This window comes from Mobula hypostoma, chromosome 13 (genome assembly GCF_963921235.1).
Source record: "Mobula hypostoma chromosome 13, sMobHyp1.1, whole genome shotgun sequence".
NCBI classification, from domain to species: domain Eukaryota; kingdom Metazoa; phylum Chordata; class Chondrichthyes; order Myliobatiformes; family Myliobatidae; genus Mobula; species Mobula hypostoma.
In genome coordinates, this window is record NC_086109.1 from 2,766,674 (window position 1) to 2,784,082 (window position 17,409).

A 17,409-nucleotide genomic window follows, 5' to 3' on the forward strand; every position below is an offset into this window, starting at 1 on the left:
GCGACACACAATGATGGAAACTCAGATCACCCCATCAGCACCAATCAACTGACAAACAATGATACTAACCTAGCATCAGCATGGCCTCATTCTCAGTGCATTCTGAATGAATTCACACACTGTCCATCGACACGAGTATTAAATCCATGACTGATCATCAGAAATGCACATACTACTGGGCATAACTGCATGTATAGGGACAGGGTAACCCAGTGACTGGGAGTGTGGGGACAGGGTACCCCAGTGACTGGGTGTGGGGGGGAGAATGTACCTCAATGACTCGGTGTGTTGGGGACCGTGTATCGCAGCGACAGTGTGTGGGGTTGGTGTCAGTGTAGCCCAGTGACTGGGAGTGTGGGGACAGTGCGCTCAGTAACTGTGTGTGTGTACGCGGAGTGGACAATTACTGTTAGATCTGCCAGACCAGGCCTGGAGATCACTGAGGCAAAGTTTCAATTGACTCCTCAGTGGTATGTGGGTTCTTGCTGTGCCCCCGTCTGTGCGCTGCTGAGTTCCACAGTGGTGGTTGGAACGATCTCCGGTGACGGGGACCTGTGGTTGATTCTGGGATTGTGCAGATTACATGTAGGCCTTATGTTCAGTCTGCCCTGAGGAGGGTGAGTGACCCAGAGTGGCCTCTTTCCAGGGGTAATGTGTCTGTCATTACCCTGTCATTCCCCTTGGGGGGCTGCCAGACACTACGATTCTTCTGCATCCTCTGAAGATTTGTGTAAATGATGTCCGTCTCCACTTGGTCTGTGGGACAGAAAGGAGAGGTGACAGGGTCTGTACTAAAACTATTCCCCACTTTACCCCATCTAACCCCTCTCTCCCATCCCTATTGTCACCTCCCTGCCCACCCCCTCTCTCTCCCTCCCCCAAATACCAGACTCAACGACAGGGTGTCAGATCCACTCGCCTTCAGTCCCTGAAGTTACTTCCCTTCCCTCAGGTCTTCTCCTCCGTGTGACTGTGAGGACCACAGTGAGAGCAAAGATCAGGAGGGTCCCCACCACTGAGAGTACGATCATCAGCATCACTGAGTCTAACGCTGCTGTTGTTTTAGGGACTGTAACACAGAGGAGAAAAGATTTCCTGATGAATCCAGTCCTCACGCTCCCAGTGACACAGGATTGACGAATTCACCCCATCCCTCCTCAGTTGGAGAAAACTCCCTGTCACCTCAACACGGTCCCTCAGTACCCTACAATCACTATCACATAACTCCCCTCCAAACCCCACCTCTCCACCCTGCTCCTCTCCCTTCCAACATCCCTCAGTCCCTCCACCCCATTCCCTCCAATCTCCATCATATCATGGTCCTGCACTGCTCCCCTCCAATACCCCTCAGTCCTCTCTCCATCCCCATTCCCTCCAATCACTATCAAATCACTCCTCTCCCTTCTCCTCCCCTCCAATACCGCTCAGTCCCCTCATCCCCTAGTCACTATCACATCACTGCCCTCCACCACCCTTCTACACTGTGGTGCCCCCACTGGTACACAGAAGAAGAATACAGTTGACAGACATATTTAGAAACATTTGTGACAGGAATTAAGGAAATGGTAGAGGAATCAAAACTGAAGTTCCCATCTTCTCAAACAAAGGTACAAAAAATCTCCCAGAAATACAAAGACCCTGTGGCCTTAAACAGCGAGGAAAGAAAAGATGTTCTCTAAAACTCATCCAATCCCTCAGTCACCCCTCACACATCCTCAGTTCCCTGTAACACAGACTCTCTCCACTGCTGTTAATCATTTCCCTCATCCATTCCCTCGATAACCCCTCTTTCTCAGTGCCTGTACCATCGAATGCAAATCCACTCATGTTCATCCAGTTCTTTCTCACTGACTTCAGGATTGAAGGACGTTCTTTTAGAACTGAGTTGCGGAGAAATTTAGTCAGAGGGTGGTAAATCTGTGGAATGTGTTGCCACGAGCGGCTGTGAAGGCCAAGGGTGTATTTAAGGCAGAGATAGGGAGGTTCTTGATTAGCCAGGGCACCAAAGGGTGTGCGGTGAAAGCAGGGGAGTGGGGATGACTGGAAGAATTGGATCAGCCCATGATTGAATGGTGGAGCAGGATGGATGGGCTGAATGGCCTACTTCTGCTCCTATATCTTATGGTCTTATGGTCTTATGATTGTTTTGTGTCTGATATTACCCTCGCTTGTCACAACCACAGATTCGGCAGCACAGTAGATATGGCAATCGCACTTGTGAATTTGCACGTGTTGGGTAATTATTATTTAATCGTGATAGTATTTAACTACATTCTTGTCGTCGTAGTGCTTGTCGAGACTTGGACAGAGCATAGCAAAGCTTCACTGCCATTTTGCATTCGGCCGTCCCTGAGCCATTGGACTTTCAAAACCAACTGACTCTGAAGACTAACGGTATTCGTTTAATGTTTAGATATTCTTTTCGGCCGCAGTGTAGGCTTCATTTCCCTTTTGAGAGTTTTAGTTAACGACCCTGCTTGGCCTAGCATTTATTGTTTTATTTTCCCTTTTTTGAATTAAAGTCTGAACTATCGACCTGTTTCAGTGTCTCTCACTCCGCACTTGGGCCATATCGGAACCGTGGTGACACTGCTTCCTGACACTGTCACCAGGAACCCCTCTTCCCCATCACCGTGTATCACTGAATGTATCCACTGATACTGACTGAGTTCTTCACGTATTCCCTTCATCCCTCCTCTCCACAAACTTTCGGAGTCGTTAAATGTATGTCCAGTGATGTCATTCAATCTCCCTTACCTAGTTCCTCAGAAACCCCTCTTCCTCAGTCTCCAGTGCCACAGACTGTTTCTCCACTGATGTTAATCCTGTTCCCTCACACTATCCCTCTGCAGCCCCTCTCCCCTCGTGTCTTTGTCCCTGTCTGTATCTCTGATGATGTTGATCCAGCTCCCTGACACTGTCCATTACTGCTCAGTGAGATTTGCCCCGTTCCCCGCAGAACTGAGGCTGAGTCAGTGTCCATATCCGGCTGCTCCGGGCTTCGTGTCTTTGGACTCACTGGTTAATCTAACTCTCACATTCTCCCTCTGAAATCACTCACAGCAAGGGACCTGCATCATAGACCAGATCTCCACAAATATTAGTCCAATTCTGTCAAAAAGAAAACTCTGTGTAAACCCTCTTCCCCAGCACATGTGTCACGGATTGTATTTCCACTGATTTTAATCCAGCTCCCTCACACTGGCCCTCAGTAACCCCTCTCCTCAAACTCAGCCTCCACCTCCCTGACCACTCGATGCCTCAGCTATCCAAAATAATCCTTCCCTCCAATCGAATCACTCCCTCCCTCCAGCAACAGTGCACAGTTGATTCAGTGTGGACCTTCTGCAAAATGTACTGTAGTTCCTCACCCAGGCTGTGCTGACAAATATGAGCAGAGGCCTGAGTATAAAATACAAAAAATGAAGGTTGCCGATAAAGTAAATGGTTCTCTACGGTATCCTCTCAAACAGTGTCAGAGTGCAGAATAGATACAAACTGAAGCTCCTCTGTGCTGTCCCATCTCACACTCCTGGGACGGGGAGATAACTAAATCCCAACTTCTTCCTCTGACACTCACGACGTGTGTCCAGATTACAGACGTCGCCCAGTCGGACCTGTGCGGTGTCCTCACTGATGGGGTTGCTGGCTTCACACCTGTACACAACATCCTCCATCTCTGCTGTGCAATCAACCTGTATCGTCTTTCCGTCTTTCCAGAAGTGCTGGCTGCTGTTGTCTCCTGTAACTTCTCCTCTCCACCAACTGAATCTGGTATGGTTGCCAGAGGTCACGGAGCAGGTCAGGGTGAGGTTACAAGTCCCAGTGATGTTCTGAACCATGATGTTTGCTCCTGACACGGGCTCTGAGGGTGTGAGGGAGAGATAGAAGATGAATAAAGGAGATCCTTGTGGACACCTCAATCCCCAACTCCCCCATCCCATCCCCAACACTCCAGAGTGAACTTCAAGCCAATCCCACCTCAATTTTACCCAACGGTTTAAACCTTCCCTCACCATTCACTTGCTGCCAGGGGATGTTCCCACGTGCACTACCCACACTCATCTACAAACTCTCCTCCATTTCCTGTTTATAGCTCTCTATTCCAGGAATTCTCTCCATTTCCATGTCTTTAGTTCTTCCTCTGTGTGGTGCCAGCTTCCCTTTGAAATCTGACTGAGCCCCAGCCTTGACCTGCCCTGAACCTGGTCCAACCTAAGACACAGCCCAGTCTATTCTGTCAGTCTCTCCATCTCCACACTGCCTGCCCAGATTATGATGAAGGTTTGAGTCTATGTCATTTCTTTCATCTCTGTTCTCATACCCTCTCCAACCAAAAGTAACAGTAAGGTTCATCTGTCCGTCTCCTTCTACCCCACTCGTCTCCCTATTCAGTGCATCAACATCTATGCTTCCTGGTCCTTTCAATGAGACTCCATTGAATCATAGAGCATTGCAGTGCCAAAACAAACCCTTCAGTCCATCTAGTCCATTCCTAGTCCCATTGATACTCATCTGGACATCACCTTCCACATCCCTTTCAATATTTATCCCAATTTCTGTTAGACATTGAAATCGAACCTGGTTCCAACCCTTCCACCTGCACCTTGTTCCACCCTCTGAGTGAAGAAGTTTCCCCACCTTCCCCTATAACTCAGGTCCTTGAGTCCTGATACTCTGCACTCTTTCAACCTAATTGATACCTTTCCTGTACGTAGGTGACCAGAATTGCACAAATACTGCAAATTAGGCCTCTCCAAGGTCTTATACAATTTCAACATAACATCCCAACTCCTGGACTCAATTCTTTGATTTATGAAGGCCAATGTGCTAAAAGCTTTTTTTATGACCCTATCTACCTGTGATACCACTTTTAAGAAATTATGGATCTGTATTCCCAGATATCTCTATTCTACTACACTCCTGAGTGCCCAACCACTCATCATTTATGTCCCACCCTGGTTTACTTTCCAAGGGTCAAGGCTTCGTACTCGTCTGCATTAAATTCAACCTGCAAATTTTCGGCTCATTATTCCCGCTGGTCCCGATCCTGCTACAGGCTTTGATAGTCTTCTTCACTGTCCACTATACCCACAACTACTGTCATCCGCAAATTTGATGATCCACTGACATTCCACTCCCTTCCCTCTTTCTTACATATTTTGACCAGTTTCTCCCTGAGTAACACCTCGCTCTGCTCTTCTGCCAAACCCACAACTCCCACCACTCCACGACCCACTCCACTTTCTGGACATCCATGGGAGGGGGGCTTCATATGAACTTTCACATTTTCCCTTCCCTCCATGCAGGGAACCAAAAGCTGAAACAGTGATTGACGAGCACTCCCAATGCAGTGAACTGCACTCAGTGTTCACACGGTGGCCTCCTCTCCACTGAGAAGCCAGGCACAGTGTCACTAACCACCTTGAGGGACATCTCAGTTCAGGCACAATTGTAACTCAGAAGTTCTAGTTGCTGTCACTTTGATTCTCCATCCTGCTCCCACTCTGACACACTGATTCTGACTTCTGACACTATTCCAGTGAGACCAATGTATAGACAAGAGCCCATCTCCAGCTGGATGAGATGCAGAACTTGTGGCTCTCCCTCCTTTATAGAGATGATATTCAGAACAGGTTCATTGTCTGAAAGGTTTTGTTGACTACAGTCTGATTCAGAGAGTCATAGAGTCCCAGAATACTATAGAACAGGAACAGGCCCTTCAGCCCATCTAGTCCATGCCGATTTCTTAACTTGCCTTGTCACATCAACCTGCACCCAAAACGTAGCCCCCCATAACCATTCCATTCATGTATCTATCCAAATTTCTTTTAAATTTTGAAATCCAACTCACATCCATCACTTCTGCTGGCAGTTCATACAACATGCTCAGCACGTGTCATGAAGGATGTCCTCTTAAACATTTTGCCTTTCACCCCAAACCCATGACCTCTAATTCTACTCTGACCCAATCTCAGTGGAAAAATCCTGCTTGCATTTACATGATCTGTATCCCTCATAATTTTGTAAACCTCAGTCCCTTTCTTCCCATACACGATCCCAGAGGAGGTCTTTGTCTCCAACCCATGTTCATGATTTTTTATCTTCTGTTTTCTATTTCCCATGTTCTGACGTTCTCCTCCTTCAAATGGTGAACATTAACACTGGAATAGAGGATGTTGTAATGTGAAGTCACCGGAGAGACACCAAAGCTGCTGGATATAGAAATGTCTGATTCACCAAAAACAGGCATCATATTGAGACAATCTTGGAAGAAACGGCCTCCTGATTCAATATTACATAATACTGTGACATGCTAAAGGTCAAAGGTAAATGCAGGATAATTGTACAGTTACAATGTACCAACAATGCTTCTTTGGCTTACATATATTTTTCACATATCTTGTCATTCACACCCACACTCCAGACACACAAAATGAATGTTAATCAGAATTGTCTGGTTTGCAATCAACTCAGTCTGCAGCTACAGGAAAACTACTGTTCAGAGCTGCACTTTAAATTCAATCTACAATCCACCTTCATGTCTGAAGATGGGTTGTGGTGAGATTAATATTTGTTTATTACTTAACTGCACAATGTGCCCTAACAGAGGAGTAATTCAGTGTAATGAACACACAGGGTCTCACTCAGCACAGCACAGCATGAAGGCTGAGGAATAAACACCTTGCTGAGCTCAGACCTCAGTCTGGACAATTAACAAGCAGTGTCCTGGGAAACAGACTGGATAACTGGGATCCCTGAGCATGACAGACTAGGCCTTTGACTGGAGATACAGTGTGTAACTGCGACCCACAGATACAGACTGTTCAGGCCATTCACACCAGGTCCATTCTCCCTGTGTGCTGAGCTCCCTCCGTCTCAGATACATGAGATTCCCCAATGTTAGTTCGATCCCTTCTGGCTCCTGTCTCAGTCTCGGTGGATGTGACGGGTGTGTCCTCCAAACTCACACTGTCTCAGCCTCACTACACTGGGACCGTGAGCCCAGCTCTGGACACAGGTAGTCAGTGAGGTTCAGTGAACAGGGAAACACACAGGATCTGCCCTTACCCATCCATTAGGGGTGTTTCAGGGACCGGTCTCACTCACCGTACACCTGCAGTCGCACTGTTGTTTTATATTCATTTCCTGAACTTGCAGCTGCAAACATCACCTCATAATCACCAGAGTCCTCTCTCCGTAGATTATGGATTTCCAGACTGGCATTCCCAGGATGAAAGGTTATCCTGTTCTTGTACTGCTCATTACTGAAGTAGCTGATGTTCCCATTCAAGTACTTCACAATCATATTTCTGGGTGATACCCGAATCCAATAAACCTCATTGTCCGGACTGACTGGTCTCCCAAAAGGTAAGGAGACTGAGTGTCCCTGAGCTCCGGTCACCGTGGTAGGGGGAGCCCCAGTCCCAGCTGAGGAGACAAGACAAGACAGTCCGTAGGTGAGGTCAGTGATAGGAAGAGGAATCAGACCTGGGAAAATCAAAGACACAGGAGGAAGCCAAGCGGCCCATCATGTTGTTCCCAGCCCTGTGAGACAGACAGCACAAAGTTAGTGTTGTTTCATGCCGATACCCTTCATCGGGACTCCAGACTCTCTGTACCCGGCCCTCAGAAATGAAGTTGCAGCCTGCAGACGGATATCAATGGTCAGGAGGGGGGGGAGGGGGGTCACAGATATTTTCTAGGAAGTTTGGGGTGAGATACTGGGATACCCTCACTGTGAGTGTGCAGGGGTCAGGAGGTCGACTGATCGGACTCACAGTGACCACCACTCAGCCGGAATTGTCCCTGGATCTGGGTCCCCCAGGATCTGGCTCTCCTTCAGAGCTGGTTCAGCAAAACTAAAAAAATCCATTGAGCTGCATTTCTTTGTGCAGACGTGCCTTGTTTATAAGAGAGGCTGGAGGGGAATAGCCAGAGTGGTTCAAGCTGACAGCAGGGTGACAGTAACTCAAATAACCACACGTTACAACAGTGCTGTGGAGAAGAACATCTCTGATGCACAACACCTTGAACCTTGAAGTGGATGGGCGACAGCAGCAGAAGACCATGAACATACCCTCAGTGGCCACTTTATTAGGTGCAGGATGATATCAATAAATGGCTGCAGAATGTAAAATCTCCCCAGACACTGAGCAACCGGGGTTACATTCGCAAACATGACCACAAACGTCTTGATCTTTGTATTATTACCCAACCCACAAACAGATCCTAACGCGGTTAATAGGATCAAGGAGGAGTGACTCAGAGTCTGGTGTGGCTTTCAGTTCCTGTGACACTGGCATTAGTACTGGAGAAGGAGAGCACTGTTCCACTGGGACAGACTGTGATCAGAATTCCACTGAATCCAATCACGAGGGAGGTAGACTGAGTTTAAGTTCAATAAAACTGTGTTGGGAGGAGGACCCCAATGCTGGGAAATCTGGAAGGTTGAAGAGGAGCAACAAGGAAGGGGAGAGGGGTCTCGATAACCAGGAGGAGTACAAACTGAATTTGTCTAAATCTAAACAAACTACTGAAGATCATATGTGTGAGTTCACTCTGCAGGAAAGTGATCATGATGCTTTTGTCATGGTGTCAGAACAACATAGACCTCAACATAATCAAGACAGAAGAACTAGTTGTTGACCCAAGGAAGTGTGTGTGTGTACACACAACCCTGTCCTGATCAAAACAGCTACTGTAGAGATGGTTGACAGATTCGAATCAGACATCCTTATCAACAGCATAGCCTCCTGGTCTCTCCAACTCAGACAGTGACCAAGAAAGCACATCAACCCAAATTGAATAAAAGTGATCAATACAAGGAGAGATTAACAATCCCCTTGATCCCAAATGAGACACTGAACACAAAGTGAAAACCCACTTTGTTCAAAGACAAACCATTAGACACGAAAAGTTCACAATCGAAGGAACACTACATTCCCATGAGGTGACACTGAGAAAATACAATCCACATACAAACTGATAAAATCCCTTTCTTCTTTAAAAACAACTCATAGTTCTGACACAGACACCTTACTCAAGTTTCCCATTGTGTGGTACATGTTCTTTCTAACACACACACACACACACACACACACACACACACACACACACACACACACACACACACTCACACACACACACTCACACACACACATATGCAAACACTCACACTCTCTGCTCTGTTGTTCCATTTTGTGATCCGGGTTCACAAACACTTTGCTGAGCTCGTGTCAACATGACGAGCAGGAGCGGGAAGCGGACGTGCTACCATTGAACCAGACAACATATTCAAATGATCTGGCTGAAACATTTTCTTGCCACTTTCCTTGATTTCCTTAATATATAGAAATCTATCAATGAAAGAAGAATTTCCGGATCATCGGAGAATCTCAGTGATTTACCACAGTATGTCGGCTGTCTTCGTTATGGCCTGGAATGGGAACACCACATATTTGAGTGGAAAATCCTACAAAATGTAGCGAATTCGGTCCAGTACATTGCGGATAAAACCTTCCCAGCCACTGAAAGCATCTACATGAAACATTGCCATAATCAAAGATCCTCACCTCCCAGGCCATGCTCTTTTCTCACTGCTGTCATCAGGTAGAAGGTACAAGAGCCTCAGGACTTACACCACCAGGTTCAAGAACAGGTTATTTATTGATATTTATTTATATTTGCATTTGCGCAGTTTGTTGTCTATTGACCCTGTTTACAGTTACTGTTCTATAGATTTGCTAAATGTGCCTGCGGAAATAGAATCTCAGGGTTGTATGAGGTGACATATCTCTACTCTGATAAAACTTATTTTGAACTTTTTGAATAGAGGCCTAGTCTATTACCCACACTAGTGACATGTCAGACCCACCACATCAGAAACCAGTCTGGTGAATCTTTGTGATAATTCACCTTCAGCATTCATTTCTCACCCATTATCACAGATTCCAACATTGTCCCCGCTCCCAGTGTCAGCTGGGGAGATGTGTGGTTCCCAGTTTTCTCTCTCTCCCTCCTTTTTGAAACAGTCTGTAGGAACCATTCCTGAAACTGTAGAGTTTGCCAGATGATCACCAGAAAGTTGAGTAACTCTACTGACACCTTGCCACAGACTCCGGGATGGAGATCATCAGGCCTGTGTCAATTATCCATTTTCATGATGTTATTTCATCATTGATGCTGATTGATTTTATTTCTACACTTGCATTCAACACTTGCCTATCCTGTATTTCTGGCAGCTTTTTGTGTGTTCCACAAAGACACACAAAAAGCCATGGTTATTTCCTCTATTGTTCCTTCATTCCCCATTACAAAGACCCACGTCTGTCTGTAAGGGAACTACAGTTGTACCTGCTGCTGTGTTTGTTTCATGTCCTGATTCCGGCTCTCACAGTCTGTTCTTAATATCCTTCAACTTTCCATTTTCGCTTTATTCAACGATTTATCTGTGACCCTTTGCTGTATTCGTAATCAATCTCAATCCTCAGGTTTATGACTAATTCTGCAGGTTAACAACCATTTCGGGCAATGATGTCAGGATTTTCTTTATCATTCTGTCTCACTGCTTGTATGTCCATTATTGTGATTTGGGCTATTGACAGATCGACAGTCCGTCTGCCGAGAGAGAGGAAACCATGACTTGGAACCAAAAACAAAGATGACTTAACAATTTCCACTCTCTTTCTCCTTTCCAGTGCCCCTCCCCCACTTCCTGCCCACACCATTCACCATTCCTACAGCGATTTCCCATCAGGATCTTTTCCCATGGAACACCTCCAGACCAGATCCCAATTCCTGGGTTCTGAGGGGTCCTGGGTCACATGTACTGAATTCCACATCTCTGCCAAACCTTCCCAATCCTGTGAACAAATGATACCTGTTTCTCAAGCTCCGTTTCCAGAATTAGAAACAGGATGGTTCTATGGCTACAGAAAAAGCCAATCCTCTGTCCCAATACCCACCATTAACCAAACTTTTCTTGCTCTCCATGTCAAACTCGTGTTTTATGAGAGTGTGACAGGAGAGACAGCTTCACTGTGCCCAACCTACACTCTCCGTGCCCTGGTAGTGAAGGACCCAGAAATGGCCGAGTCCAGAAAGTAACAGCGAACCTGGAGAGAAGGATGTTAAAGACAAAGACTTGCTCTGAATCAAACTTACAGAGTGAGGCACAGAGAGTTAGCCAGCAGGAGATCAGCAGATGCCTGGTGTTCATTGTTCTCACAGAACAGTGTAGACGTTGGTGGGCTGCACAAAGCTTCCTCTCCTAGTCAGTATGTTGTGAACAGCAGTTGACAAGAAAGTAGGTGTTGTGCAGAAGGTGAAATACAGAGGTGTGATCGCAAGCAGAAAGCCACAGCGCTCGATGTCACGAGCGGACTGACTGATGTCAGTATTTCACCTCACACCAAATAAGAACAATAAAATCAGGAGGATTTTTGGCCCCTTGTTCCTGCTCCACAGTCAATGAAACCATGACTGATCTTTTATCTCATCACCACAGTCCTGACCAAAAGAATAGAAAAGCCAACATAAAGTGGTGGATATGGCCCAGTCCATCACAAGAAAATCCCTCACCACCACTGAGCAGATCTACAAGGAGCACTGCGACAAGAAAGCAACGTGCATTATCAAGGACCCCGACCATCCAGTCCATAATCTCCTTTCATTGCTGCTGTCAGAAAGGAGGTACGGACCTCAGGTTCCACACCACCAGGTTCAGGAACAGTTACACATCAGACTCCTGAACCAGTGTGGATAACTTCACACACCACCACTCTGAATTGATTTCACAACCTATGGACTCACTTTCCAGGATTTCATGTTGTAGAGCATATGAGGAGCATTTGATGGCTCTGGGCCTATACTCACTGAAATTTGGAAGATTGAGTGGAAATTTCATTGAAACCTATCGAATGTTGAAAGACCTCGGCAGAGGACAAAAGAGGACACTTCTTATGGTGGAGGGGTGTAGGACCAGAGGACACAGCCTCCAAACAGAGGAACGTCCATTTACCCTGATCCAACACCATCTCCATTTTTTTCTCCATTTGCCTCTTCCTCTGCCCACCTGACCAAACAATTTCATCTCCCGGAAATCTGAAGCTTTCGTACAACAAAGCAAGGGATTGAAAGCACATCCTGTGGATTGTCAGTCATGAAGGAATTTAAAAACTGTAGAACACTGAATGAGCCAGGGAAATGGTGAACGGTAAAAACAAATATATACTTTGTAGTGGAAGGAATGGAGGCTGCCAGTTTATGTGTGTTCTCTGTGGCCACCATTTTGTGAGCTGGCTACCCCCGGGGACGGTTTGATCAGAGCAGCAAACAGTAGATGCAGTGGGGTCAACAATCTGATAAATAAGAGATCATTTCCAAATAAAAAGCTCATTTTGATTTTGTCAGACTGTCAGGCTTATCAAAGAAACAGCCTGTGTGACCTGATGAAGACTGAGCTGCATATTTGGATGAACTGGGTTGAACAAAGGAAGTGACATGGGGTAAGAGCAATAAATTAATACTGTTTGTGGCCTTGTGCCGGATCCAGTGAGAGGCTGGCACAGGTCAGTCAGATGAAACAGAGCCACTGAAATCAAAAAACAACAGTTTAATCGACAAGGCAGAGAATACGAATGAAGGGTTTCACCGACACAAGAAGTGTGTGACCTTGGTGAAAGCCTTGCAAAGTTGTAACATGGTGGCAGGAAGTGGTTGAGGCTGTGAAACAGAAAATGGTGCTGGAGTCCAGCTGTCTCTGGAGTGAGAGAGAAAACACATACAGATGGGCAGCAGGAAGTTCTGCTGTCTCACAACTCCAGCAAACCCAGTTTAAACCTGGTTTTAGATTCCATCTGTGTGGAGTTTGCATGTTCTCCCAATGAAGGCTCAGTTTACCCCGGGTGCTCCCATTTCCTCCCAGATTCCAAAGAGACAAGGGTGGTGGGTTAATTGACCTCTATAAATTGCCCCCACTGAGAGGGTGAGGGATAGAATGTGGGGGAGGTGATGGGATGAATGACCGCCTCTCTTTTTCTGTCTATGTCATTGGTACCAAAATGTACCAAGACTTCCGGCTGCTCGCCCACATCACCACAGTCCTGACCAAAAGAACAGAAAAGCCAACATAAAGTGGTGGATATGGCCCAGTCCATCACAAGAAAATCCCTCACCACCACTGAGCAGATCTACAAGGAGCACTGCGACAAGAAAGCAACATGCATTATCAAGGACCCCGACCATCCAGTCCATAATCTCCTTTCATTGCTGCTGTCAGAAAGGAGGTACGGACCTCAGGTTCCACACCACCAGGTTCAGGAACAGTTACACATCAGACTCCTGAACCAGTGTGGATAACTTCACACACCGCAACTCTGAATTGATTCCACAACCTATGGACTCACTTTCAAGGATTTCATGTTGTAGAGCATATGAGGAGCATTTGATGGCTCTGGGTCTGTACTCACTGAAATTTAGAAGAATGAGTGTAAATTTGTATTGAATCTGTCAGTCAGTCAGTGGGTGCGATACGAATCCGGGGTTGGTGGCTATGCACCTCCATCTTCTTCGATCTTGCGACAGCACCGAGTACAGCCTCTCCTCCAGTTTGTTCTCGCTGGCCGCCTTGACACTGCCCGCCACCGCCCCCGCCGAACTCGTGCCCGAGACCGTGTCGGCCTCCAGCTGCGGCCGCTTCTTCAAACTCGGCCCTTCCTTAGGTGGAGGCCTTGGGCAGGTCCAGGCACACGGTGCAGCGCCCAAGTTCATCATGTCTCTTCCAACTAGGTGCACAGCATACGATTCGTAGAAACGTGGTGAGGCTTTAATCTCTTCCACGGAAGATGGCCGTTGGCTCACAAGGAGCTCATCTGCCCTTTGTCAGGTCTTTTTTTTTTTTAGTCCTGCTGGGTGTCCTCACACCCTCCTCAACAGACGAAGTCTGGTGGGGCGGCCGGCCAAGTCCTCTACCCTGTTATCGTGACAAACAGGTCCCCAGCAGAGCTATACCTCGTTGTTATATAGTGATAGACCCGTGTCATGAGTACCAGTGTTGGGGCCCGCCCCCAGCCGAATCTCTCTGAGCATCCAGCGCCCGACCAAAAACCAATAGAGGAATAGTTCCTTCGAAGAAGAAGAATGTCAATTTACCCTGATCTGACACAAACTCTATTTTATTGTCCATTTGCCTCTTCCTCTGCCCACCTGATCAAACAATCTCATCTCCCAGAAGTCTGAAGCTTTTGTACAACAAAGCAAGGAATTGAATGCAGACCGTGTGGATTGTCAGTCATGAAGGATTTAAAAAACTGTAGAACACTGAATGAGCCAGGGACAGGGGAAGCAGTAAAAACAAATATATTCTTTGTAGTGGAAGGAATGGAGGCTGCCATTTTATGTGTGTTCTCTGTGGCCACCATTTTGTGAGCTGGCTACCCCCGGGGACGGTTTGATCAGAGCAGCAAACAGTAGATGCAGTGGGGTCAACAATCTGATAAATAAGAGATCATTTCCAAATAAAAAGCTCATTTTGATTTTGTCAGACTGTCAGGCTTATCAAAGAAACAGCCTGTGTGACCTGATGAAGACTGAGCTGCATATTTGGATGAACTGGGTTGAACAAAGGAAGTGACATGGGGTAAGAGCAATAAATTAATACTGTTTGTGGCCTTGTGCCGGATCCAGTGAGAGGCTGGCACAGGTCAGTCAGATGAAACAGAGCCACTGAAATCAAAAAACAACAGTTTAATCGACAAGGCAGAGAATACGAATGAAGGGTTTCAGCGACACAAGAAGTGTGTGACCTTGGTGAAAGCCTTGCAAAGTTGTAACATGGTGGCAGGAAGTGGTTGAGGCTGTGAAACAGAAAATGGTGCTGGAGTCCAGCTGTCTCTGGAGTGAGAGAGAAAACACATACAGATGGGCAGCAGGAAGTTCTGCTGTCTCACAACTCCAGCAAACCCAGTTTAAACCTGGTTTTAGATTCCATCTGTGTGGAGTTTGCATGTTCTCCCAATGAAGGCTCAGTTTACCCCGGGTGCTCCCATTTCCTCCCAGATTCCAAAGAGACAAGGGTGGTGGGTTAATTGACCTCTATAAATTGCCCCCACTGAGAGGGTGAGGGATAGAATGTGGGGGAGGTGATGGGATGAATGACCGCCTCTCTTTTTCTGTCTATGTCATTGGTACCAAAATGTACCAAGACTTCCGGCTGCTCGCCCACATCACCACAGTCCTGACCAAAAGAACAGAAAAGCCAACATAAAGTGGTGGATATGGCCCAGTCCATCACAAGAAAATCCCTCACCACCACTGAGCAGATCTACAAGGAGCACTGCGACAAGAAAGCAACGTGCATTATCAAGGACCCCGACCATCCAGTCCATAATCTCCTTTCATTGCTGCTGTCAGAAAGGAGGTACGGACCTCAGGTTCCACACCACCAGGTTCAGGAACAGTTACACATCAGACTCCTGAACCAGTGTGGATAACTTCACACACCGCAACTCTGAATTGATTCCACAACCTATGGACTCACTTTCAAGGATTTCATGTTGTAGAGCATATGAGGAGCATTTGATGGCTCTGGGTCTGTACTCACTGAAATTTAGAAGAATGAGTGTAAATTTGTATTGAATCTGTCAGTCAGTCAGTGGGTGCGATACGAATCCGGGGTTGGTGGCTATGCACCTCCATCTTCTTCGATCTTGCGACAGCACCGAGTACAGCCTCTCCTCCAGTTTGTTCTCGCTGGCCGCCTTGGCACTGCCCGCCACCGCCCCCGCCGAACTCGTGCCCGAGACCGTGTCGGCCTCCAGCTGCGGCCGCTTCTTCAAACTCAGCCCTTCCTTAGGTGGAGGCCTTGGGCAGGTCCAGGCACACGGTGCAGCGCCCGAGTTCATGTCTCTTCTAACTAGGTGCACAGCATACGATTCGTAGAAACGTGGTGAGGCTTTAATCTCTTCCACGGAAGATGGCCGTTGGCTCACAAGGAGCTCATCCGCCCTTTGTCAGGTCTTGTTTTTTTTTTAGTCCTGCTGGGTGTCCTCACACCCTCCTCAACAGACGAAGTCTGGTGGGGCGGCCGGCCAAGTCCTCTACCCTGTTATCGTGACAAACAGGTCCCCAGCAGAGCTATACCTCGTTGTTATATAGTGATAGACCCGTGTCATGAGTACCAGTGCCAGGCACCTGCCCCCAGCCTAATCTCTCTGAGCGTCCAGCGCCCGACCAAAAACCAATAGAGGAATAGTTCCTTCGAAGAAGAAGAATGTCAATTTACCCTGATCTGACACAAACTCTATTTTATTGTCCATTTGCCTCTTCCTCTGCCCACCTGATCAAACAATCTCATCTCCCAGAAGTCTGAAGCTTTTGTACAACAAAGCAAGGAATTGAATGCAGACCGTGTGGATTGTCAGTCATGAAGGATTTAAAAAACTGTAGAACACTGAATGAGCCAGGGACAGGGGAAGCAGTAAAAACAAATATATTCTTTGTAGTGGAAGGAATGGAGGCTGCCATTTTATGTGTGTTCTCTGTGGCCACCATTTTGTGAGCTGGCTACCCCCGGGGACGGTTTGATCAGAGCAGCAAACAGTAGATGCAGTGGGGTCAACAATCTGATAAATAAGAGATCATTTCCAAATAAAAAGCTCATTTTGATTTTGTCAGACTGACAGGCTTATCAAAGAAACAGCCTGTGTGATCTGACGAAGACTGAGCTGCGTATTTGGATGAACTGGGTTGAACAAAGGAAGTGACATGGGGCAAGAGCAATAAATTAATACTGTTTGTGGCCTTGTGCCGGATCCAGTGAGAGGCTGGCACAGGTCAGTCAGATGAAACAGAGCCACTGAGATCAAAAAACAACAGTTTAATTGACAAGGCAGAGAATACGAATGAAGGGTTTCAGTGACACAAGAAGTGTGTGACCTTGGTGAAAGCCTTGCAAAGTTGTAACATGGTGGCAGGAAGTGGTTGAGGCTGTGAAACAGAAAATGGTGCTGGAGTCCAGCTGTCTCTGGAGTGAGAGAGAAAACACGTACAGATGGGCAGCTGGAAGTTCTGCTGTCTCACAACTCCAGCAAACCCAGTTTAAACCTGGTTTTAGATTCCATTTCATTCGTCCCATCACCTCCCCCATATTCTACCCCTCACCCTCTCAGTGGGGGAAATTTATAGAGGTCAATTAACCCACCACCCTTCTGTTTTTGGAATCTGGGAGGAAATGGGAGCACCCGGGGTAAACTGAGTCTTCACTGGGAGAACATGCAAACTCCACACAGGTGGAATCTAAAACCAGGTTTAAACTGGGTTTGCTGGAGTTGTGAGACAGCAGAACTTCCAGCTGCCCATCTGTACGTGTTTTCTCTCTCACTCCAGAGACAGCTGGACTCCAGCACC

At 46.9% G+C, this 17,409-nt stretch overlaps 1 protein-coding gene across 1 annotated transcript; it reads right to left on the reverse strand.

The window, feature by feature from the left end:
- Positions 1–905: 905 nt before the first annotated feature.
- Positions 906–11,221, reverse strand: LOC134355874 (SLAM family member 8-like). The gene is made up of 4 exons (XM_063066382.1): positions 11,167–11,221; positions 7,111–7,431; positions 3,581–3,865; positions 906–1,069 (listed from the first exon to the last, which is right to left on the reverse strand). The coding sequence occupies exons 1-4, from the start codon at positions 11,219–11,221 to the stop codon at positions 906–908; spliced, it is 825 nt and encodes a 274-aa protein (XP_062922452.1).
- Positions 11,222–17,409: the final 6,188 nt, after the last annotated feature.

What these genes read in the sequence shown, in the direction of transcription:
- LOC134355874 (XM_063066382.1), bottom strand. Translation starts at nt 11,221, where the DNA reads ATGAACACCAGGCATCTGCTGATCTCCTGCTGGCTAACTCTCTGTGCC. An exon ending in AGTGCGACTGCAGGTGTACG is followed by an intron (nt 3,866 to 7,110) that starts GTGAGTGAGACC and finishes TCACACCCTCAG; the next exon opens with AGCCCGTGTCAGGAGCAAAC. An exon ending in CTGTAATCTGGACACACGTC is followed by an intron (nt 1,070 to 3,580) that starts GTGAGTGTCAGA and finishes TCTGTGTTACAG; the next exon opens with TCCCTAAAACAACAGCAGCG.